General features: G+C 48.1%; 1 protein-coding gene across 4 annotated transcripts in view; it reads right to left on the reverse strand.

Moving 5' to 3' along the window:
• The window catches only part of RNF215 (ring finger protein 215), a 105,543-nt gene extending 91,483 nt beyond the window's left edge, over positions 1–14,060 (reverse strand). For 3 of the 4 annotated variants that reach the window (XM_069214632.1, XM_069214631.1, XM_069214629.1), the window contains exon 1: positions 12,956–14,052. In XM_069214632.1, coding sequence (XP_069070733.1) covers positions 12,956–13,261 — 306 coding nt within the window. In that variant the 5' untranslated portion in view covers positions 13,262–14,052. Of the gene's footprint in view, positions 1–12,955 lie in introns of all 4 variants that reach the window. The other variant, XM_069214633.1, reaches the window with a different exon arrangement.
• Positions 14,061–25,135: the final 11,075 nt, after the last annotated feature.

The following is a 25,135-nucleotide window of genomic DNA, read 5'->3' on the forward strand; positions in this document are numbered from 1 at the left end:
ACAGCGCAGGGTTCACCACATTCGCACTACAGCCTACAGCTCCCAGGCTGCAACAGGGCTGTCCATCCACTTTCCCCATCATGCCCAGAGGCTCTAGGGTTGAAAACGAGACCGCGCTCCCACAGCAACAGGATTTACCACGTTCGCACTACCGCCTACAGCTCCCAGCCTGCCACAGGACTGTCCGCCCACTTTCTCCTGAGACACTGGGGTTGAAAAGGAGACTGTGCGGGCCCATGCAAAGACCGGGCCAAGAACAGGCCCCTCTGTACCCATCCGCGGCTGGAGGAGGCTGGGTTGAGCCTATCCTTTTTTGCCTTGTTAAGCCCTCTCTGTTTGGTCTGACTTGCTATGGGGTAGGGACAGACGTAGAGTAGCACTGTCCACAACACAATATCCACAGAGGGAGGGAGGACTGGGCATGCCTAATTTTGAACTGTACTATGCGGCCGCCCAGTTGCAGTGGCCGGCCTCATGGCTCAGGGAGACCCACTCAGCTGAAAGTACAGGGATAATGAAAACACTAGCGCCACTACCGGTGCTAGCTTGGCTGCTGGACGGGTCCTGCCATACCTCAGAGGTTCCACTTTGTTAGAAGTCGCCAAATCTAGTTGGCTGCGATATGTGCACGGCAGAGGTTCTCCGACACCATATTCTCCTTTGATTCCTCTGACACAGTTGCCTAGGGCCCAAGCTCTGACAGAGCACCACAACATGTCCCCATGGCGCAGGTTTGTCCTGGTGAACATAGGGGAGTATTACTCGGGCTCCACACTGAGGTCCTTTAACGAGCTTATGGAGAACACAGGGATACATGCCGGCGCCTTCATATCATATTGCCAATAAGGCACTTACTACGTGCCACTTGGGAACAGGGTGATGATGAACTGCAGACATCTCAACTAATCACATTGATCCTGTCAGACGGAAGCACACGGGTGTAATATCAAGACTATACTCAACACTATTAACTGGGGTCTACCCAGAACTAAAACGCGCAAAATCCCGATGGGATGAGGTACAACCTTCCCCCCTGGCTCGGACGGCCTGGACAGCGGCACTGTCTACTGTCAGGAATATATCTCGTAACTCCAGACTCCGCTACACCCAATTCAATTATGTGCATTACTCCTATTTATCCCCTTCCCGCATAAAATGGGTGTACCCCGGGTCGGACCCATTGTGCCCCAGATGTGCACAGCCAATAGCAGATTTCTACCACGTGATGTGGAAGTGTCCCCCGCTAGCCATAGCCTGGCAACGTGTCACCGACATGGTAGCTGACATTACTGATCATGCCTTGTCAAAGGACCCCGAGTCCTGCTTGCTGGGACTGCGCTGCCGCGCCAAGGGGGACGAACAGGTACACAGATTTATTTATCTGGCTTTCATAGTGTTTAAGAGTTTGATAGCAACCCATTGGAAGGCCCCACATGCCCCAGGTTATACCAGTTGGCTATGCAACCTGCTACAATGGTCTCATGCGGAGGCTCAAACCCTACGCCAACTACAGTATATAGGGTTAGCGCAAGGAGGCTTTGAAATATGGGATTTCTTCATTGTAAGGATTGAAGCCAAAAAACGACATACACCCACCTTGAGTCCCTTACATATCGCATGGCACTGGACAGACACATAGCCCTTTACTGTTCTTGGGTCGCTCATGTCCTTCTGGGATAGCCTACTCGACTCACCCGATACACACCAACATGCCAATGAGGTTCCTGCTTACGGTGGATACTGATTAGCATGTTTCCTGCCCACAATTCGGCCGTTCACGTTGTAGCCAATGCTGATCCCTCTTAGCACCATCAACAACATATCTAGGGGCTCGCAACTGGTAAATACCGTGCGCTCCGTAATCATTCAATTGCACCCTTTGAATCGGACGCAAGCACCCCCCCACACACACACAATACAACATCACCAATTGTTATTAAGTGGCATAGGTAATTGTTGCAGATCTCACAGTATTTTTACATTTTTATTACAATGTATGACTCTCTGTATGTGTAATTAGTTCACTTGCCTATGTGAGCATTTGCTCTGTCAATCCTTACTATGATCAATAAACAGATTTGAAAAAAAGCCCTCTCTGTTTGGTGAAGCTGCTCTTCTGTTTATTGGAGGTAAGCGTCGTCTGGGATTGCCATGGGCAAATGTAAGGTGGGCAGGGCACCCATAAGGCTGGTAGTAACTTCTTGCTCAACCACTACTACTGATAATATATTGGAGCGGGCTACGGGAATTATCTCGAAGGAGATTACTCTGACCAAGCAGATGTTGTCTATGGATCGATGCTCTAGCAGGGAGTCCTTTCACCAGAACACTATATCTAATTGTACCCTGACAAGCCGTAGTCTCATAGATTCTTCAGCTCGTTCACTGGCTCCTGTATTTGCCCTGGATTTGGTTAATGATGGCACAGAAGAGGCTTTCATTCCTTGAAGCTCTACTGGCAGCCCCCTAGAATCTGAACCAACCGTGAAGAAGAAAAAACCTACAGTGAATGTACTAGCGGGGGCTAGTAAACCCGGATTATTTGTGCGGAAGCTCATTGAAATTTTAGAGGGAAGATTGACCCTTATTAAGGAAAAATTGAGATGCGCTAAAAGCAGTATAAGAGACACCATTACCAAGCTGTCCGGTTTGGAGAATACTGTGAACGTGCTATTAACGTCAAATAATACTGACATCAGTGGTGGGGTGAGCACCTCAACATGATCAGCTGCAACAAAGCTTCCCAAAGGCTCAAAGGGTCCACCTAATAATATTCTGAGGACTACCCCATTACCTGCAGCTGGACCGGAGATGGGCAGTCACAGTGGGGGCGGCAAGGCCATGTTGCCTGTTGGGAGAGCGGGGATAAGCATTACTGAGCCAGTTAACCCCAGAACTCACTCAAATCCAAGTAAGGAATGTTTGGATTTATCTCCTGCCTCATGCCCATATGTTTGAGTGCTGGCTGGGGTCCCTCCCCTTAAGGACTCTCAATATAAAACGTGGCTGGACTTACATAATAAGTGTGCAGAGTGGCTTAGTAAATATAAACAGTTTAATGTAGGTAGAATAAATTTGATTTTAATGGTGCGTAGAGTGGGGTGGGTGGGCCGCGCAAAAAAAGATATAGACGGGGACTGCATCATTGTGAATTTTCTAAGACCCTTGTGATAAAATCCTGCTGAACTCACAGGAAGTTTGGGGCGGTATAGAAACTAATATTTGTGCTTTTACTCTAGGTTATTTTTTATAATGCAAAAAAGCTGACAGGCCATGAGGGTTGTTAAAATAGCTATCCCGCTTGCCACAGTTTGTTTCTCATAATACGTTTTCTGTCCTGAGTAATCTTAACGATCTGGATTGACTGCCGTCTTGCGCTGTTGATAACTCAGTACCTTCACCCAATTTAGTAGCTGGACTGCTACATCCACATGCTTCTATAGTCTCCTGGGAGCACTTGGCTTCGAACGATTCCACGCTGAGGATTTTAAGTTGGAACACCGCTGGTCTTCTTTCCAAAATTACAGTACCGGAGTGGGTAGCCTTTATAAAGCAATATGACATACTCATGTTTCAGAAAACTTGGGCAGCGCCGGATTTGCTTGTTGACCGGTTTGAATGCTATTGCACTTCTGCTACCCCCTCCCGGTCAGGGTGAGCTTCGGGCAGGTTGGCAATATGGGTGAATCTTTCTGCTGGGGGCCGTTCCAGAGTTATAGAAACCAATAGTGGAAATATTCAGGTAGTGAGTTACCAGAGGGATGTTACTCTCTAGTGAATTATTTTTTACAATAAAGATTTCAGCAATATACCGAACATCAAACGTCTACGTTTATTCAATCTTATTACCTCTTTGCAAAGTAGAGTCGATACTATAGGTAATTTGGCAGGCTACTGTCTAGCTGTGGATTTTAACACTAAGCACTGTACTGATCCTAAGCTAACGAGCAGTTCAAAGTTGAAAGAAACTGATTTTCCTGACATCTGGTATGATACAAACACTAGGGGGGAGGACCTGCCTGGCTATTTAGCCTCCCATGATTTTAACAATGTTATGCATGTTGCCCCGCATGCTGCACCTTTGTTACCAACTTTCCAGGGTTGTGGTGGCTCCTCTACCATAGATAATTTTTTTATATCATCCAATTTTGAGGATTCATTGTTATATGAGTCAGTCTCTTCTGACTTTGGGAACCACAATCGGATAGAGGCAGCTTTTACACTGTCTCCCAGGCCTAAATTTAAACTGGAGTGTGGAACTAGAACATCTAACCATCTGCTGCAATTCGTCTGGAGAGCGGGGGCACCTGGTCGACTCTTCCATGATATAATAGTAGAGAATCCCAGTTTGGTTGTGACCTGCTTATCTGGGAACAAGATGGGCTGCGAGGTTGTAAAGGTATTCACCAAACTCTGTGAGAATATCAGGGCAAAGTTACTGCGCCCTCCCTGCAGGATGGTTACCAACCCTGGGTGGTTCGATCATGACCGTACAGTGGCCAACTGTCTATTAAGCAGGACACTGACAGCCAAACTGAGATACCCTTGAGATGTGGCATTTTGGCATACGGTTTGCAAACAGTCAGCTAACAGAAGGAAGTCGGTAGTGATTCAGGTCCCAGTGGGATTTTTTGGCTTTATCTGCAGCTAAAAAGAATAGCAAGCTGTTTTGGGAGGCTGTGAGGGTTATGAAGCACCCGAGTCGAGCAGTGCCCCAGATCAGCTCTTATGTTTTCAGTGGGGCATGGGAGACCCACGTTGCTAAAGTTTATGCTGCACCCCAAGCCTCAGGTGATTTTATTCTAAAACCTAATCTGAGGGGAGTTGAGGTATCCTTGGAAGAGGTAAAAGAGGCCATAGCCGAAAGTGTCAGTGGTAAGGCTCCGGGCAGGATGGCACCCAAATTTACTTGATAAAGTCCATACCCAAGTTCCAGGCACCTCTGCTGGTGAATGTCTTCAACGGTCTGGCCCACGGCCCACTCGCCTACTTCCATCAATTTCTTTTCATAAATCGGTTTATTAGCATTTTGTCATATCATAACATTGAACTCTCAACAGCACCTCGATAACAGCTTTGTGCAATTACAATTCACTTGTATACACACATTCGAAAAAAGGTAGGTGTCAGATCATGGTGTAACCAGGCCTCTACCCAACTGATTAAGCCGTAGTTTGCCCAAGTTCACACAGCTCATTATTAACTGTCTTATAAGTCACAGAAATAGGGTTCATGTGATAGAAGCTGGAAGCTTGTAAGTCCTTGGAAGGATGACAGGCAGTTCCATAACTCTACAAACCATTCCGGAAGATCAGCTCATTCCTACCTACATTTGAACATGGTTCTTTTTTGCTGGTAGGCATTTAGCGTAAACAGATCGCAAGTAACAGTGCTAACAGTAACAACTGCTGGAGTACTATTTCTACAGTCAGCGGATTACAATTCAAGCGCGCTACAATCGGCATGAGAACGTTTCTGCATCATCACATCATATCAGTGGAGGACGGGAGCTCATACAGGCCACAGATCCATATCGCCCTTTAAATCTCTAACTCCGACTACAAGCTAGGCCCCGAATCAAACAATCAGGCATCAGCCCCCCCCATCACACCGCCCCTCTCCCTCAGCAGGCGCACATTCACCTCAACAGTTAGGCTGGTACCTCCGCAGCCGGGCCCCCACTCATACTCCGCAGGCATAGTAACTTCTCTTCCCAGCTATCTGACAGCGGATATTTGCGCAGCCCCAGTGCGTCTTCTCTTTTCAACGCCACTCCCTCCGCTCCTGCCCACACCTCAAATGAATATTTCCAGGCCTGTTCAGCCGGTGGGTCAGACGACTTCCACCTACGAGTTACTAGACGCTTAGCCGTTATCAGGGCCAGGTCCGTGAATCGCACCGCAGCTCTATGCCGCTCGCCTCTGGGAAAAAGGCCCAGCACACACGCCTCCCAGGTGAACGGAACCAGATGAGACGTACACTCCGAGAGGCGGCCCACCACTGCCCTCCAGAAGCAGCCCAAGGATGGGCAGGACCATAGCATATGTATCATGTCTGCATTTATATAAGAGTAGCAGGGACAAGCTGCATCCTAACGAGCATAATATCTGTTCACTCGGGCCGGAGTGAGGTAGGCTCTGTGAATGATATAGAACTGGATCAAACTAAATCTAGAGTTGCGGGGTATGTTAGTGTGGCCAGAGAGAGCTAACTTCCACTGCGCATCCGTAACCGGATTGCCCGCATCCCCATCCCAAGCCGCACGCAGCGCATCACATTCTAGAACTGTATGCACCCGCAGAGCGTCAGTAAACCATCTAATCAGGTGCCGCCCCTGCCCCATCACCTGTATGTACTGTACCAGCAAGTGCGTGGGAGGGGCCACCGACACATCACCCCACCTGGACTTCAAGGCCCTTAACAACAAGTTATATAGCAAAAACTGCCCTGGAGGCAGCCCCGACTCCTGAAGCCTAGAAAACGAGAGCAGCCTGCCATCCTCGTAGAGATCACCTAATGTAAACAACTCCGCATCATGCCACACACGCAACTCGGAGCCCGGCGTGATCTTAGGGCCACGCGGAGTACCTAACAATGCCAAGGCCGGAGCGAATGGGACCACCTGCCCAGTGAGGCGGAGGGACCTACGATAACAGCTGTACGCCACCTTGAGGAATAATTGTTCCGGCAGTGTCACGCATGTGAGTGGATGAAATAAGTGCGATACCTGCAGTAGGGACCAAGAGCCTTGCACGGACATCGTATCCGCGAGATGGAGGCCCGCCAGCCATTTGGACACCCATTGGAGCTGAGAGGCCAGGTAGTAATGCTCTAAATTAGGAACCGCCAGACCACCTATCTCCAGCGGCAAGTACAGTTTTTTCAGCGCAACATGGCAATGGCCCCCGTTCCAAATAAACTCCCTCAACGTTGATTCCAGGCTCCTAAAAAAGCTGGGGGGATATAGTGTGGAATTTTAGAAAAGTAATACAATAGGCGCAGTAAGACTCATTTTTAGGAGCGCTATCCTACCCGCCACCGACAGCGGCAGCGTCTCCCAGAAAGCCGTTTGGGATTTGAGAGAAGACACCGCTCTCGTAAGGTTGCAATCAACTAGGTCTCCCTCCCAGTGATAAATACGAACACCCAAATACCGGAATGTGTGCGGCTGCCATGGGACAATACTCCCAGCAAGACAAAGCTCTGGGTCCGGAAGCATAGAGTCAAAAGGGAAGAGGCATGCTTTTGACCAATTGAGCCTAAGGCCAGACAATGAAGCAAATCGCTGCAATAGTGTCCCAACCTCCGGGGAGATCTGCGCAACATCCCTAAAATACAATAGAAGATCATCAGCATACACCGATGTCACATGCAGGCCTTCCCCCAGGGCAATACCCCATTCAGCTCCCCTGTCACGCAGGGCCGCCACCAGGGGCTCCATGGCGAGGGAAAACAGCAGCGGGGAAAGGGGGCAACCCTGCCTCGTACCTCTGCACACACTGACCGGTTCTGATACTATGCCTCCCATCTTAACCCGGACCTGTGGTTTGGTATATAACAGCTTAATCAGCCGAATGAAGTGGGGCCCAACGCCAAACCGCTGCAAGACCCTGAACAGATAGGACCATTCTAGGGAATCAAAGGCCTTCTCCAAATCCAGGACAAGACATCCCGCCCGAGGCCAATCCCGTTTCGCATATTGCATGACACGAAACAGCAGCCTGATATTGTGCGACGTATCCCTTGCCGGCACAAACCCATTCTGATCCGGATGTACCAGGTCCGACATTATCGGCGCAAGACACATTGCTAGTGCTTTGGCCAGAATTTTATAGTCAGTATTAAGCATCCTCACCTGGTCCTCCTTCAGACGTGGGAGTTCCACTCCAGCTAGAAACTCGCTACAAAACCACTCAGTGGGAAGCACTCTTGAGGCATACAGCGCCTGGTAATGCCGCGTAAACTCAGAATGTATTTCCCCATGCGTATGCAACAGTCCCCCAGCCTGTGAGCGAACCTCCATAACCGGGCCATTCTCGCAATCACGACGGACCAGTCAGGCCAATAGCCTACCCGACTTGTCTGCCGAGGCATGCGTTCTCGCTGAGTGCGCAGCGTAGTTCAGACAGCGCAGCCGTTCAAGTAGCGACAGACGCTCGGCACGGGCCTCAGACAACAGTGCCTCCTCTGCGGGGCTTCTAGCTGCCTCCCTCTCTGGTCGCAGCGTGTCCCGTTCTATCCGAGTCAGGTAACATTCAATTGATCGGCACAAATTCCATTGAGTTCCCAGACAATGTCCACGAATGAAGACCTTAAAGGCATCCCATTCCAGCAAGCCCGTTGAGGCAGTACCATCATTATGCTCAAAAAATTCCGGGATCGCCGTGTCCAGTGATGCCCTAAAGGCAGCGTCCTCTAAAAGCTCCGGCCTAAGCTTCCAGGTGGGGACAGCTGGGGGAGAAGAGTCCCAACTCAGTCGCAGAAGCTGCGGGTTGTGATCCGAATGCGTACGCCCCAGGTTATCTATGACTAAGATCACTGGGGTCAGATTCCACGTGCAAAGCATCCTGTCCAGGCGCACATGCAGGGAGTGCGGGGCAGAATAATACGAGTAAACCCTGTCCGCAGCATGCCGCTGCTGCCATATATCTATCAATTGCCAGTGCTGCGTCCAAGTCACTAAACCCCGCGCGGCTGCCACAACCGGGGACGTAGGCAGTGGGGGGAAAGAACGGTCTAAGTCAATGTCTAGTACACTGTTAAAATCCCCCCCCACTAACCAAGGGAAGTCGCTCCAACCTGCCAGGTGCTGTGACAGACTATGCAAAAAAGAAGTCTGATCTACATTCGGGGCATAGATAGAGCCCAGCACTATGGCCCGGCCCGCTAGCCTCCCGCGAACCAGGGCAAATCGACCTTGCGAGTCTATGATCTGCTCCTCCGCTACAAAGGGGACACCCGCCCTAATCCAGACCAGAGCACCCCTCGAGTAAGTGGAGTGACCAGTTGCATATAGCTGCCCTCTCCAGCGCCTCTGCAAGCGTGGGAGCTCCGAGTGCGCCAAATGGGTCTCCTGCAGAAAAGCTAGGTGCACTGAGTGCCTTTTAAGATATGAATATATAGAATACCGACGCTTAGGGGTATGTATGCCTCACACATTCCAAGTGATCGCGGTGTATGGATTCATGACACTAAGAGCCTAGCGCACCCACCTCTCGCCCATCCCGCCCTTACGCAGAGCGCTGCGCTTGCAGTAGCAGATTCCCAATACCCGAGCGGGCGCTGTGTATGTAGCTTACAGCATAACCGAAACAAAACCAATACCATCAGAGCAGATAAACAACTGGTCTCCGCCCAAACCCAACAACTTAAACATTCAACATTGCAATCACACATTCTAATTCTCCGTTAGTAGGAGAGTGGGATAGGCCAATCTCACAAGGAAGCAAACCCTTCTCAAACCAGACTACCCGGCTGTAGTGGATAACAAAGGGGGGGGGGAGCCGGCGGCTGGCCACAGTTCTTAACAACAATCGAAGACAGTTACAATACCAGCAATGGCCCGCCCAGCCCGCCCAGGACAGCGAACCGTGCCCGGCAAACGGGCCCGCCATCAACACATACCAAGCAATACATTCTTGTTATAGTTCAGGCAGCCCAATACTCCAAACAGATGGCCACATCAGTGCCCGGTCAGCTAGCTCAACTCCTGCAGCGCCTAAAAATGCTCATCCGCAGTGGCAGGCGTTACAGTCGGGCACTCTGCAAAGTCCAACTCCGAGAGTCTATCCGGCGTGGCAGGTCAGTCACTGGGAGGCTGCGAAATTTCAGTTTCCGATTCCAACACCACAGGAGAGGCACTAATGGCTGCAGCAGAGTGTATCGCCTCCCACCGCTCCTGCATGAGCTGTTCCGGGTCAGGAGCATGGGTCACGGCCTCCATGTGCGCATCACCGCCCTTGCGGCTACGCCTGGCCCGACTGCGCCTTGATGCTGGCTCGTTCCGCTCCACTGCACGACCCGAGGCGCGGCCCGCTGACTCCAACCACTCCCATGCCGCCTCTGGCGTGGTGAAGAAGTGCGACTTATTCTCCGCCAGTGCCAGAACGAAGACGGACCATCCCCGCCATGAGCAAGGCCGCTGAGGGTTCCAACCAGTTCTCAATCTCTCACCAGTTGCCACGCCGCCAGTTTCAGCAGCTCAGAGCCCTTTGATGTATGCAGCTGGCACAGAGATATCAGGTCAAGGGGCCACTGCGACCGATACAACAGTCCCACAGCAAAATGAACACTCAGGGTCCACCCCTAGTTACACACCTCGAGTTACCGCATGAACCAGGTTCCACTGCACCAGGCACCAGAGGGGGACCACTCCCCGCCGTTATCTACGCAGCCAATGACCACTCTGCCACCCGGTCTCCTCCAACGCCGATCCGTTCAGCACTGCGCCGGTCCTTGAACCAGGCTGAGCCCGCTTGCCTGCGTGTCCAAACCAGCACCGCGCGGCAGCACGAGCAGCCCAGCCACCTAAGCGCCTGTTTTCTTCCGCCAGCCTCCAGGTCACCGGGCCCCAATACCAGCCCCCAGGGGCCCCAGGCAAACTTCACAGGCAGAGACAGGCCTTCAATACAGGCCGCATGATCCACGGGGCCGGCCCCCACCCCGCAGCGCCTACGCGCCCGACACAGCAGGCCGGCACCCCCGACCATGCGCCCGTCGCGTTTACAGTCTTTTCTTTGCCCCGATGGGGCACCGATGATTTGGGGATCTCTCCCCAGGCCCGCTCCTGTGGCCGAGTCCTGCCGCTGTGCGGCGCGTCCGCACCCGCGGCCCGGCCGAGCGCCGCAGGCCCACGCTGACCCGGCATAGCTCCTCCGCACGCCGCTCCGACGAGTCGGCACTCTGCCCCAATTCAGCCTGGGGCCCCACTGATGCCGGCTCCGTCTCTGGCCGGGCGCCGCTGGTCTCCGGACCCCCCTAATGGCGCCGGATAAGCCGGGCGACACGGGGAGCTTCTTCAGCTCGCGTCCACCATTACCAATGGCTTAGCCATGCCCCACCATAGACTACTTCCATCATAGTACCAATTTTCAAAAAGGAGATGGTTTACAGCCAGGTTGCTACAGGCCCATCTCCCTAACTGACAAGACGGTCAAGGTCTTGGGTAGAGTCAAGTTTAACAGGATAAGGGAGTGGGCAGAGGTGAAATCTATCCTCCACCCCTGCCAGTATGGCTTTATGAGCTATTTGGGGACTACGGAGCAATGTTTAAACCTCTTCCTGGCAATAGAGAAATATACAATCACCAAATTATCCTCCTTATATTTGGCTTTTATGGATCTGACACCAGCATTTGATTGTGTCAACCGATCAAAGCTGTGGTCAAATCTTCTCATATATGGGATGGATGATGCACTGATGCACTTTTCAGCTTATCTGCACTATGACACGAAGGCCAGAGTTAGATTAAACATGAATGGTGAGGTGAAGAAAGACATGGGGCGTGAGGCAGTTGTGTTTTAGCCCCACTTTTATTTATTTTATGTGGATTAATAATCTATATCATTTTTTGAAAAATGTACCTCTGATGTTCCAAGTGTTAACAGTTCTCTGTTGCCTTTACTACTATACGCGGATGATGCAGTTTTAATGACACGGACCCCAGAGCATTGCAAGTTTAATCTTTGGCTTTGTAAGATTCATGGCTGAATTAGACCTAGTGACACATTTTAACAAGTCTTATATCATGACTTGTGGCCCAAAGAAATACCAACTTTCTACTGTGACTGTAGGCAATAGCAGTCTGAAATGCACTAGCACTTTCCCTTATCTAGGACTAATCTTTGCCGACAGTGGCTCATGGGCAGCAAATATTGCCCATTGTAGGGCAAAATGAATGAAGTCAACCAGTGTTATGTTTATCTTACCACAGCCCAAGGGTGGAGGTTCACGTATTTCCCTATTAGATATTTACAAGTCGCAGTTTATACCCTCAGCAACCTATGGAGCAGGGGTATGGGGTATCCAGAAATGTGACACGATCCATCTTGAAGAAAATAGGTTTTGCAGGAGTATTTTGGTGGTCATTCCCATCTAATTTGTCACAGAGAATTGGGCATTCCATACATCAAAGATTATATTAGAATCCGCTCACCTCTGTTATGGTTGGCAGTATGGAAAAACAAAGGTGCAAGTCTTACAAGAGATATTATTAGGGACTGCCTCAGTTGCGAAAAAAGCTACTGAGATTTCCTGGTTAGCCAGTGTGAAATAAAGTTTGTGCAAGGTTGTTTTTTATCATGTTTTTTCAGACCCTGTGGGTAATTATAACATTAATAACTAACAGTTGCAGTCAGCCCTGCTCAATTTGGCGGAGTCTGAAAGATTGATCACAGAGAGGAAGAAGCCTAGCATGGAAGCCTGTGTGAATTACACAATGGTTACCCAGCCCATGGGGTACATGAGTAGACCTGTGGGCCGATGGGAGCGGAGTGTGTTTTTTCGCTATACGACAGGCATGATAAGACACTTGTTATGTTTTCCATTGGATTTTAATGTTGGCCTGGACTTCACACCATGCCCTTTTGACGGGAGGTCTGGGCAAACAATGACACACACCATATTTTTCTGTAAATACTATTCCATGTAGACCAGGCTTTTTCTGATTCCCCTTATAAAGAGGGCATTAAAAACCTCAGGGTCGTACGTTTTACCTCTTTACAGCTTGCTGATGAAGAGGTAATCGCTCATATTGGGGCATTCCAATGTGCAACAGTGCGTGTGCGTCGCTCCTTAAACACTGACTAAATTTGGGTGAAATTATCTTATTGTCCAGCCAAGTGCTTGGATTGTGTACGATATTTTTAGATCTCGTTTTTATGAATCAAATAAAAACAGTCACCAACACCAACATATATTACTAATTATATTACAAACCAATATTAACGTCACTTACCAATATCAGATTGCCTTGTGCCACCTCCGTGATGGGAGTCTCATCTCTCTGCAGTCGTGCCCTGGACTCTCGTCCCGAGTTGACGTCCCTGCTTCTCAATGTGCCCAGCAGGGTCCCTGGCAGCATGTAACTGAGCTCCCCAGGAGTGAATAGGTGATCGGACGTGCCAGTCTCTTGCATAAAGACATCTACCCGTACCGTCGTGTCCCCCTTTATTGCCAGAGAGTGAGAAATGAGTTGTCCCAAGAAGAGGCAGGTGTGCAGCAGAGGTTCTATCCTTCCAACTAGCATCATGATGGCTCTCATCTCTTATTGAATCTTCTTACCAGCTTCTTCAGCCTTCAGGTTTCAGCAGAAATTCCCTACCTCTTGCAATGGTCCTGTGACCAGCAATGCAGCCGTCAGACTACTCTATGCTAACCAAAGGAACTCCATACCACCTCGCCCCATCAAAGAGGCTGCCTGCTACCTCCTGCGGCCTGTGCCCAGGAACTGACCGGCCTGCCACCGTCAGCAGTCTATGCAAGCCATTCGTGTTGCCTGGCACTTTCTACAGAGTGTGAATTTCAATTGGTGTACCTGCCACCTTCTGCAACTTGTGCACACGCGACTCACCACTTTATGGAGGCTGTGCCTACTAGAAGAGCTTGCACTTTCCGCAGCCCATGAGAGTTAATAAGCTGCTACAGCTGCTATCAGTAACAAAGCATCCTCGTACCTCCTACAATTTGTGTCACCCTACGAGTACCCTGGCGGATCATTCACCATGACCTCACCAACAGATCACGCTTACAAATACTACAGTACGTTCTCAACAGTTTTCTTACACTTCTTTTAGGCAGTGTTAACCAGTCTCTGTGTCAGCCCCTACTCCCAGGTAAAGTATCATGCACTTTCTGCAGCCTGTGCCAACCGGCCGAAAATTCAAACACCTCCTACAGCCTGTCCTTACCCGTACGGCTTCCTTACATCACCTTCTGTAGCTGCCTGAGAGCGTCTGAGCCCACCAGTACAGCAGTCCGCTTTCCTGACGTGGATCTGCCTGACCAGCCGGCCGGCTCTGTTGTTGACATAGATCAGCTGCTACAGACAACAGAAAAAAAGAGACGATAAAGAGACAACACCGAGCAAGAGAACTGCTCCTGTAAAGAGAGCAGGGTGTTTTTCTGTAGCGCCATCTACTGGTCCTTGTGCAGTATGGCACTTCTCCGAGGATAATGCTACTCTTGCCTAGTATTTTATTTTATTTATTATTTTACTTATCAATTTACAGTGCGCCCAGGAAGATCGTTAGTGCGCTGTAAAAACATAGTATTCATAAAGGGTATAAATGTTCCAGAAAAAAATAGAAACATACAGTGCTTTAAACGGAAATATGGAAGTGCAGGCACTCCTTTATGGAAGTGCAGACAGTCCTTATTTAGAGTACCTGTTTCAATGCTTAATTTGTAGAAAAATAGGTACCAGGGCCCACGGTTTTTCTCTTGAGGCCACTGTCCCTTACACCATCCACTGTCAATGGTGCAAAATGCAACCTTTCTCCTTCACGTGTAACCATTTGGCAGGGGCGTAGGAGACAATAAACTTCTGGGGGGGGAGGGGGAGGGCAGGGACAGCCTTGGGGACTTTCAATCAACCCTATACAAATCACTTGTTGTTTGTGAACTGGAGGCTCCGATAAGTATACACAATCATATATATTGGAAGTGAAATAGGGAGAAAGGAATGCATGTTTTCACAGTCTGAAAGTGTCTTTTATTGTTATTTACATTCACAAAGTAATTAGCTCAAATGTGAAAATAACATAATTAACCTTGCATCTTCATGCACCAAGCAAATAAAGGTAGGAGGGTAAAAAGGAAGAACATACCCTTTGTGTCCCACACCCATCATGCCCTTCGCCTCATGCCAATTGGAACCGCACTGGAGATATCAAAAGCGATTAGGTACAACAGTTGTAAACTGTGCTCCGAAACCATAGTTCTAATAACACTTCTACTCCTGTGTGTGATCTTGGGAAGCTCAGCTCATCATCAGTCGTAACTAGAAGCATTTCAACTGAAGAAGCTCTTGGAGTTATAAACTGTATAAACTGCAGTCATTTCTTTAGAATCGGCTGTTTGTGATGCACCAAGTCACTGCGTATAAAGAAAAGGCATTCACTGATTATAAAGAAAAGACATCAGAAAATGACTATGATAGGGTTTTTACAGTTGAGTTCTGACATTACAATGCCGTCTGCCAGAGCTAGCAGCCAAGGTGAAGGGCAGATCAGGTCACAGAGCATAATGAATGCAGCTGTTTAGAGCAAAAAATTGAATGTTGCTTTTCCTTCTTCTGCTCTACTTTAATAGCTTGGAATGACAGAAGATATGCACTAAGAGTTTAAGTGGTTTGTGGGAAAGTTGGTGGTGTGACCATGTATTATATGGGGTAAAATACCCCCTGCATACATAAGGATATTGCAAGTCACCTTGAAGTTCATACCTTATAAACAAGCATTGACAAAGCCAATAGGTCTCACCTATTCAAGTTCTATTGCCTTTGCCAATGTGTTTTAGCCGTGCTGCACACTAGTAAGACTACTATTCAGCATGGCTCAAAGTTAATGGCATAAAGGAGAATGATGTGTCATCGACTGGTGTGGCGTAGTGTCATGGAGTAAGTAGAGTGTCCTAGAATGGAGCAGTAAACTAACTTTAAAGGAACAGGGGTCCCTTGAATAAAATGCAACACCACTCCCATAAACAATGATACTAAAGTAGTATGCAAATGGAATGTTTCATGCATTTAGTCAATCAAAATATAAAAGATCAAATGTAGTGGGAAAACATCAACAGGGGAAATCGAGAAAGACTGGTATTCGGGCATTTCACAAGTTATCTGGATGACCCAATGTCACCAATTACAAGAAAAATGTAAAAAGTAACCTATATAGTACAGTAGTTTGGAGGAGGCTGGCCTGGTTTGTAGTGGGTACCTGTGGTACTTACACCTTACACCAGGCCCAGTTATCCCTTATTAGTGAAATGTAGGCAGTTTCTAGAAGCCAGGCTCTCTAGGGGTAGCTGTAGCCAAGGCTTATCTAGGAGACATGCAAAGCTCATACAATACCACTGTTGTCACACAGTACTCACACACATGAAAGAAAATACTCAGTGTTACAAAAATAAAGATACTTTATTTTAGTGACACAAATGCCAAAAATACCATAGAGACTATACTCCCTTAGGAGGTAAGTAATACACCAATTATATACACTAGTATGCAGCAATAGCAATAGAAACAGTTAGAAAACAGTGCAATTAGTGAAAATCACAATGGTTAGAAATGGGCCTAGGGGAAACACAACCCATACACTAAGAAAGTGGAATGCGAATGTCCGTTTCCCACCTAGGCAAGTGTGGTGTGTAGAGGGGCGCTGAGAGTAGTAGAAAACACCAAAGGTAAGTAATAGAACCCACCTCAGAGCCTAGGAAAGCAGGAATAAATCACAGTAACTTTCCTAGAACACACAAGAACACGAGAAAGAAGATAATGCAAGAACCAGAAGAGACTTCAAGACACAAAGGGTGAATTCCTGGACCAAAAGACCTGTGGAAGAATGGGACTAAGTCCAAGAAGCACAGAGGAGTCCAGGGAGGACAGGCGCCCCTGCTAACCCGAACCAAGGTGCAAAAGAAGAACCACTGGTGAAGAACAACAGTCTATACTGCACCCAAGAAGATGAATGCAGGTTACTGGTTGGTGCAGATGATATCCCACACTGGATGGGTGATTGCAGTCTGGTTTGCGTCGCTGGATTCCACCAACAAGCCTTGGCACACACAAAGTTCACGGTTAGCAGCAAATGTCACTGCCTGGGACCAGGAGGTACATGGTGGACTCTACCCAGGAGGGGGAGTCAGAGGGGGCTCTCAGCAACTCAGAGAGCCCACAGAAGACCAGGCAGCGCACACAGAAGCCCCCCAGCACAGGGACAAAGGAGTTGCAAAAGGAGGCCCACGCAGCACAAAAACAAAGGATCCCACGCCGCCAGAGAACCACTCAGGAAGCTGTGCATCGCAGGAAGGAGTGCTGGGGGCCGGAGCTACATTGTGCATAAAGAATTTCGTAGAAGGATGCCAACAAGCCTTGACAATTGAAAAACACGTGGTGCACATGGGTACTGTCTTGCGTGGGAAGGCAAGCTCTTACCTCCAACAAAGTTGCACAGTAGGACGTCAGGACCATCGGGACCACTTCAGTCCACCACCCGTGATGCAGGATCCATGCAACTCGTCAGGAGAGGGGACCCACGCAGATGGTCATCATTGCAGAGAGGTGCCTGCTGAAGCAGGGGAGTGACTCCTTCACTCCAGGGGAGATTCCTTCATTCTTCTGGTGCAGGCTAAACACAGGCTGTCCTCTGAGGATGCACGACCGGGAAACAGTTGCATTTTCTGGCAAGAGCTGAAGTTACAATGTTGCAGAAGTCATCTTTGCTTCTTTGTTGCAGTTTGTGGAGTTCCTGGAGGGCCCAGATGCAATTTCTTCAGTGAGAAGGTGAAGTAAAGGATGCAGGGGATTCCTGCTGGAGTCTTGGAATCTGAATCTGAAGAACTTCCCAAAGGAGAGACCCTAAATAGCCCTGAAAGGGGGATTGGTCAGCTGAAGAGGTAAGCACCTATCAGGGGACGGCTCAGACACCACCTGCTGGCACTGGCCACTCAGATGCTCCCAGAGTTTGCTGCCAACTTAGAATCCAAGATGGCAAAACCCAGGGACCCTCTGGAGGAGCTCTGAGCACCACACCTGGGGTGGTGATGGGGAGTGGTCACTCCCCTTTCCTTTGTCCAGTTTCGTGCCAGAGCAGGGACTTGGGGGTACCTGAACTGGTGTAGACTGGATTATGTGAGGAGGGCACCAAATGTGCCCTTCATAGCATTTCCAGTGGCCTGGGAAAGGAAGCTACCCTTCCCAAGCCTGTAACAATTATTTCCAAACAGAGAAGGTGTAACACCCCTCTCCCAAAGGAAATCCTTTGTTCTGCCTTCTTGGGTTTGAGCTTCTCAAGCAACAGGATGGCAGAAACCTGTCTGAGAGGTGGCAGCAGCTGAGGCTGCCTAGAAAACCTCAGAAGGCTGGAATGGCAATACTAGGGGTCCTCTAAGGAGCCCCCAGAGTGCATGAAATCATACAACCAGTGCTTGCAAAAGCCTTGAGGTATGATTCCAACATGTTTGATACCAAACATACCTATGTTCGGAGTTACCATTATGTAGCTGGACATAGGTAGCGACCTATTTCCAGTACACGTGTAACATGGCATCCCCGCACTCACAAAGTCTGGGGAAATGGTCCTGGAGGTCGTGGGGGCACCTCTGCTAGTGCAGGGGTGCCCTCACCCACAGGTGCTCTGCACCCGGCCCTCAGGACTGGAGGGCCTGCTATAGGGGTGACTTATAAGTGACCTGGTGCAGTGTAACTGGCAGTGAAAGGGTGCATGCCCCTTTTCATGCAGGCTGCAATGGCAGTTCTGCAGAAGCCTTTGCATGGGCTCTCTATGGGTGGCAAAAGAAATGCTGCAGCCCAAAGGGATCTCCTGGAACCCCAATGCCCTGGGTACCTAAGTACCATATACTAGGGACTTATAAGGGGGCGCCAGTATGCCAATTTTGGGTGAAATACTGGGTTACCAGTATGCAACAACCATAATTTAAGGGAGAGAGCATAACTACTTGGGTCCTGATTAGAAGGATCTCAGTAGACACACTCAAACACACTGGCAAACAGGCCAAAAGTGGGGATAACCAAGCTAGAAAGAGGCTACTTTCCTACAAGGTTAGGATCCACAATAATGATTTACAAGCTTTTATACACCGACTTTTACATGAATGACTCAAATAGTGAATCAAGAAGTCATTAGCTCACACTACCTATGCTTATGCCAACTTATGTACAATATCACAAATTCAAGTCAAGGTACTTTGACTGACGATATTCCCATCTCCCATACAAGTATCATGATCATCCTAAGCCTTTGTTAAGCTTGAGTTAAAAGGGTTACAGAGCGCTTGTAACCAAAACGGCGAAGATAAATCTGACTCACGTCTCATATGAGTGAGAAGGCAATCAATGAAGATCTGAATCTCTAATCAAGCGCCAATGCCATAAAGTAGTAGTAGATTGAAGTAGTGTCACAGTGTAATAGAGTGTCATAGAGTGGAGTGGCAGAGTGTCGTAGAGTGGAAAGGCATAAAGAAGAGTTAACTGGAGTAGACTGAAGTAAAGTAACGTGAAGTGGCATAGAGAAAGTTGGGTAGAGCGTTGTTGAGCGTAGTACATTGTTGTATAGTGGAGTGGCATAGAGGGTTGTGCAGTGGCGTTGAGTAGAGTATCGTAGATTGAAGTGGCATAGAGTGGGGTGGAGTGGCATAGAGTGGGGTGGAGTGGCATAGAGTGGAGTAAAGTGGAATGGAGTGGCTTATAGGGAGTTGTGTAGGGAGTTACAGAGTGGAGAAAGAGTTTAATGGAACAGAGTGTCAGAGTCTAGTATCATGGAGTGTAATGTCAGAGTGAAGTGTCAGAGTGGAGTTGGGTGGTCTAGAGTGAAGTGGCATAGAGTACAGTGGTGCAAAGTAGATTAGTGTAGAGTGTAGTGGTGTAGAGTGTAGTGGTGTAGAGTGCATTGGTTTTGAGTAAAATGGTGTAGAGTGCATTGGCGAAGACTGCACTGGTTTAGTGTACAGTGCAGTAGTGTAGAGTGGTGAAGAGTAGAGGGGAGCAGAGTGGAGTGGCACATCATAGATTGCAGTGGTTCAGAGTGCTGTGTCATGGAGTGATATGGTGCATGGTAGAGTGGAGTGGTGAAAGGTAGAGTAGACTGGTGTAGAGTGCAGTGGTGGAGTGCAGTGATGCAGAGTAGAGTGGCATATAGTACATTGGTGTAGAGTGCAGTAGAGCGGCATATAGTTGAGTGGTGCGGAGTAGAGTGCCATCGTGCAGAGTACAGAGGAGTATAGTTCAGTGGCAGAGTGCTTGTCAGAGTGCAGTGTTGCAGAGTAGAGTGTCATAAAGGGCAGTGGTATAGAGTAGAGTGACATAGAATACATTGATGTAGAGTGCAGTGAAGTAGAGTGATGCAGAGTAGAAAAGAGTGGCTTAGAGTACGGAGGTGCAAAGTAGAATAGAGTTGCATAGAGTGCCGTGGCATAGAGTAGATTGCTGCAGAGTACAGTATACTGGTGAAGAGTAGAGTGTTGCAGAGTAGACCATAGTGATGTAGAGTGCAGTAGCATAGAGCGGTGCAGAGCAGATTGGAGTGGCGCAGGGTACATTGGAGTGGTGCAGGGTAGATTAGACTGGCATAGCATAGAGTAGAGTTGCGTAGATTGCAGTGGCATAGAGGAGATGATTTCAATGTAGAGTGAAGTGCCCTGCAGTGGAGTGGTGTAGAGTAGATTAGAGTGCAGTGGTGCAGGAAAGAGTGCAGTGGGACAGAGTACAGTGGCATTGAGTGCAGTGGTGCAGAGTAGAGTGGCGTGGAGTTCAGTGGCAGAGAGTGCAAAGTTGCAGATTAGAGGGTCGCAGAGTACAGTGGTGTATTGTATAGTGGCATAGAGTGCTGTGGCGCAGAGTATAGTAGCATTGAAAGCAGTGGAATAGAGTGCTGTAGTGCAGAGTAGATTGGCATAGAGTGCAGTGGCATAGAGTGCATTGGTTTTGAGTAAAGTGGTGAAGAGTGCACTGGCAGAGTGCAGGGGTGTAGTGTACAATGGTTAGAGTAGAATAGCATATATTGCAGTGGAGTGGTGTCGAGTGGAGTGGTACAGCATAGATTGCAGTGGCGTAGAGTAGCACAGAGTGGAGAAAAGAGGTGTAGGGTGCAGTGGCATAGGGTAGATTGTTTCAGAGTAGAGTGAAGAAAAGATAGAGAAAAGATAATATACTTCAATATGCTTAAGTATGTAACGATAACAACAACATAAATAATAACGCTAGGCACAATGGCCCAAAATGAAATATGGCTTCTCCCTGTTAGCCACGCTGTAATTAAGCCCTTCATTACCTAGATAATAAAACATTGAACATAAATGTTTGAAAAATATACCATTCTGATAGGTAAATTGTTGTGTGAAAAGGTAAAATCAGGGCTCAATCTCGACTTCACTGTTTCACCAACTGGTGTGATGTTCGTCAAATACAAATATTGTGTTTCACAGAGTCTCCTTTCTAGCCTGCAGGCATCAGGGTGAGTGGGACTCTGTTTCCTCTTTAGATTTTCCTCATTGTCTTGCAGCTCCTCTTGAAGGCCTCCTGCAGTGCTCCTCTTCAAGGCGGCAGGAGATGCCAACGGTAATCATCCAAAACTCTTTTCTCCTTCTCGTGCCCTTTTTTTCTTATGGGCACCCTTCATGCCCACAGCTGTGAACAGGACAAACAAAAGGGCAGAGGGCGCAAGGGGCCTCCGGACTCACCTTCATTCTGTTCCCATCAGATTGGAGGATGGTCCCTAAAGGGCTATTATAAGAAGCGCTTTTGAGCGCTAATGGCCCTCTGAATAATAGATGTGAGAGGGGAAATTATTTTGTCCCCTTGTCCCCCTCACCTTCGTCCCCCGTATCCCCACCCCACCAAAATCTGGGGGGGGGGATACATTCCCTGCGTCCCCCACACTTCCTACGCCCATGCCATTTGGACTATTCCAGGTCATACAAAGCTGTAAGCACTGGTATTATGTACTTTTTTTTTTTTTTTACCGTCCATTGAATTGATAAACGGTCTGTTAAACAATAGTTAGACACCCCCACCTTGTGGCAGGCTGTCACAAACACGTGCTAGTGTTAGGAATTAAGTGCCGGTGCTGAGCACCGGAAACCATCAACACAGGTTAAGCACTGAGTTTCCTCCTAAGACTTGTTGGTACTCTCCCACTAAATGTAGTACAGAAGTGCAGGTACTCTCCCTTTCCAATTAAAGAAGTGCACATACTCCGTACCGGACATTCCCTGCCTGTAGTGTCACCCCCTTAAGGGACTGCACCATGATACGAGCATAAGGAGGAGAGCTGGGACACCACTGCCCTCTTCTGATGTCAATGGCACATCTAGCGTAAGCATAACAAACTGTATAAATTCTTGAGGGGGGAAACTTGCGGGATCTTGAGCAGAGTACAGAGTAACACACTAAAGGTTTAGAACACGCATCGTTGGTGTCCGGCGACTTATTGAGGCCTACTCTACACTGGCCACGAGGAAGCCAAGCTCCCAGCTACACATGCCTACTCTCATCGTTGCATCACGGTTGCCACCCGTACTGCCCCTTGTGCCGTTGCCTGGCCCCTCTGTCCCCCCCCCCACCTCGGTCGCCGCTCTCTCATCAGGTGCAAGCCTGCACCCTGGCTCTTAAGGTCTGCTGCGGCCCGTCCTACCTTCATTCCCAGGTGTTGAGGTCTCTGCAGCGATTCACCCTCAGCTAATGGACTGCTTCCTTCTCCCACAGTACCTGCCCTCCTCCTTTGTGACTGCTTGACCGGCCGCGAGGATTCAGCCCGCTTTGCAGCCCACCCAGCGTGCTCCTGCTTCCTTCGCCGTGTGCTCTGCTGCCAGCGAGCTCCTCAGGCCGCCTCACACCGCCTCACCTGGTGGCCACGCCCTTGGAGCCTCTGCTTGCTGCTTGTGCCGTGTATCTCAGCAGCCAGTGTTCTGCCTGCATACGGCCTCAGAGAGTTCATCTCATGGCTGCCTGCCAGATTCTGTTGCTTTTGATGGTTTCCTCATTGCATGCATATCAAGGATCTTCATAGCCTCTGACTGCCATCCTGCCACAGCGCCTGCGGAGAGGCCTGCACATTAGCCATCACGCTTTCCTGCCAGGGCAACTGTTTGGGGATAATGAACATTGGCCATCAAGGTTGGCCTCGTCTACATACTTCCAGCTGCCGCTCAACCACGTGGGCCTATCCCTCTCACAAACTTTGGTTGGTCACCTACATATTTCTAGCCTTTCACTATGACTAGCATCCCCACCATTGAGCCATTTGCTATCACAGTGGCCCCATCCACACAGGCTGCACGCTGTAAGGCGTGGGTCGAGCGCTTAGAAACCTACTTTGAAACCATTGGTGTAGCAGATGAGAAGAAGCGCACTCTAGTTTTGCATGTGGGTGGAGCGGACAGTCACAAGATCTCCAAAGTGGTGGTAGAGGCAAGTCTCCCCGCACTTCAGCTTCGCTGAAGAATGCCATCACTGCACATTTCGAGCCCTATGTCCACCCGGATTACAAAAGCTTTTTGCTACTACAAGCACACCAGAAATCCGATGAACCTGTTGATGTCTTTTATAGTCGCCTAAAGGAATTAGCCAGTATCTGCACACTACCAAACAAAGAGGTTGGAATATGGATGTTATAGTTAGGAAATAGAATTTTAAAAAAATATTGAAATACACTTAAAAAAACCAAAGGTTACAGGGAGGTTATAGTTAGGTTCACATTTTAAACGTACAAAACAATAGAAATTCACCAGTTATAGTTAGCGTTACCTCAAGTAACTATAACTCGTGCCCTAAGGTAACTATAACTCATGCCCCCCCATGCACAATTTTTTCATAACATTTTTTACCGCAGGTATTACATCGATATTATCAGTAATGTTATCAAAGATTCATGAGTGCCGTAATTTGTGGGTTAATTAGTGGTGCATGGCGAGGGCGTAAGTTATAGGTACTTTAGGGCACAAGTTATGGTTACTTGATGTATCTCTAACTATAACTGGTGAATTTCTATGGTTGTGTAGGTTTAAAATGGGAGCCTAACTATAACCTCCCTGTAACATTTGGTTTTTTAAGTGAATTTCTATGTTTAAAAAAAATTCTATTTCCTAACTTTAACATCCCTGTAACATTTGTTTTTTTCAGTGAATTACAATGGTTTATTTAACATATAGTAATTTTAATTACTATACGTTAATCTAACCACCGCCGCGCATGGCCTTTGTCCGTGCATGACAGCAGCTGGCCGAAGGCCAGGCCCTAAGGCCAACCCCCTGTAAGCACCCAACTGCGCACATCCTTCACCCATGCACAGGGAGGTTGCCCGCAAGACCTGGCCTGCAGCCAGACCCTGCGGCCAACACCCCCTAACCACCCAAACCCACGTTGTGCACATCCCTTTCACCGTGCGCAGCGGGAGTTATCCACAACTTTTCTGGATGTGAGAATAGTGTGACAGGGTATATCTGAGGGTGCGAGTGGCTGTCAGATTATCTGTCTGGGTGTGAGAGTGCGTACATCAGTGTTTAAGTGGGTGCGTCAGTGTGTGCACAGGCTTGTGAGTGGCTGCATAAGGGTGTCAGTGGGTCTGTGAGTAGGTGCGTTAGTGTCTGAGTGGGTTTGTGAGTGGGTCTGTGAGTGGGAGAAATTTAGTAAAAGAGAGACAGAAAGACAGAAAGGTAGTGCGATTAGTATCTCATATACTTTATTATTATTAGATAATTTTGTTGGATTTAACAAAAAATGTATTTCATATTTTTTAAAAAGTATATATTTTTTATTTAAAAAAAAGGAAATTAGTCCAACTGGACTCAAACCTCCATACCTCAGTGTGAAGGTCTGCAACCTTTACACTGAGCTATGGGGGGTTTCTGTTTTGTGTGTGTGTTTTTTTAGCACTTTGTGGGCTATGTGGGACCGCAGGTGAGCTCAAATTGGTTTGGAAAGTTTTGTGAAGATTCATCAAAAGCAGCCAAAGTTATTAGCAAAACAAAAAACGTTTTTTCTATAGAAACTAGGTCCTTACTATAACTACCAAGTGGCGACTGCCACTAGGTAATATATATACATATATATATATATATATATATATATATATATATATATATATATATATATATATATATATATATATATATATACATACATACATACATACATACATAGATATATACACACACTTACTACTTCACTCCATTGTTTCATGCACCTAGTATCCAGCCCAAAATAAAATATAAAGCCTAGAATATAAGTACTGATATAGATGTGGTAATATGTACAGACAACATCCAGGTAGCCAGTAGTAATACTTGTTGTCTCTATGTTCCTTTTAGGAACCAGGAACATAAATGGAATCCTTCACAAATGCAAGCTCAGAGTCAGATAAGTATTTCTCCTACACTAAAGCAGTCTCTAGTTTTCATGCAT

This window comes from Pleurodeles waltl, chromosome 11, assembly GCF_031143425.1.
Source record: "Pleurodeles waltl isolate 20211129_DDA chromosome 11, aPleWal1.hap1.20221129, whole genome shotgun sequence".
Taxonomy (NCBI): domain Eukaryota; kingdom Metazoa; phylum Chordata; class Amphibia; order Caudata; family Salamandridae; genus Pleurodeles; species Pleurodeles waltl.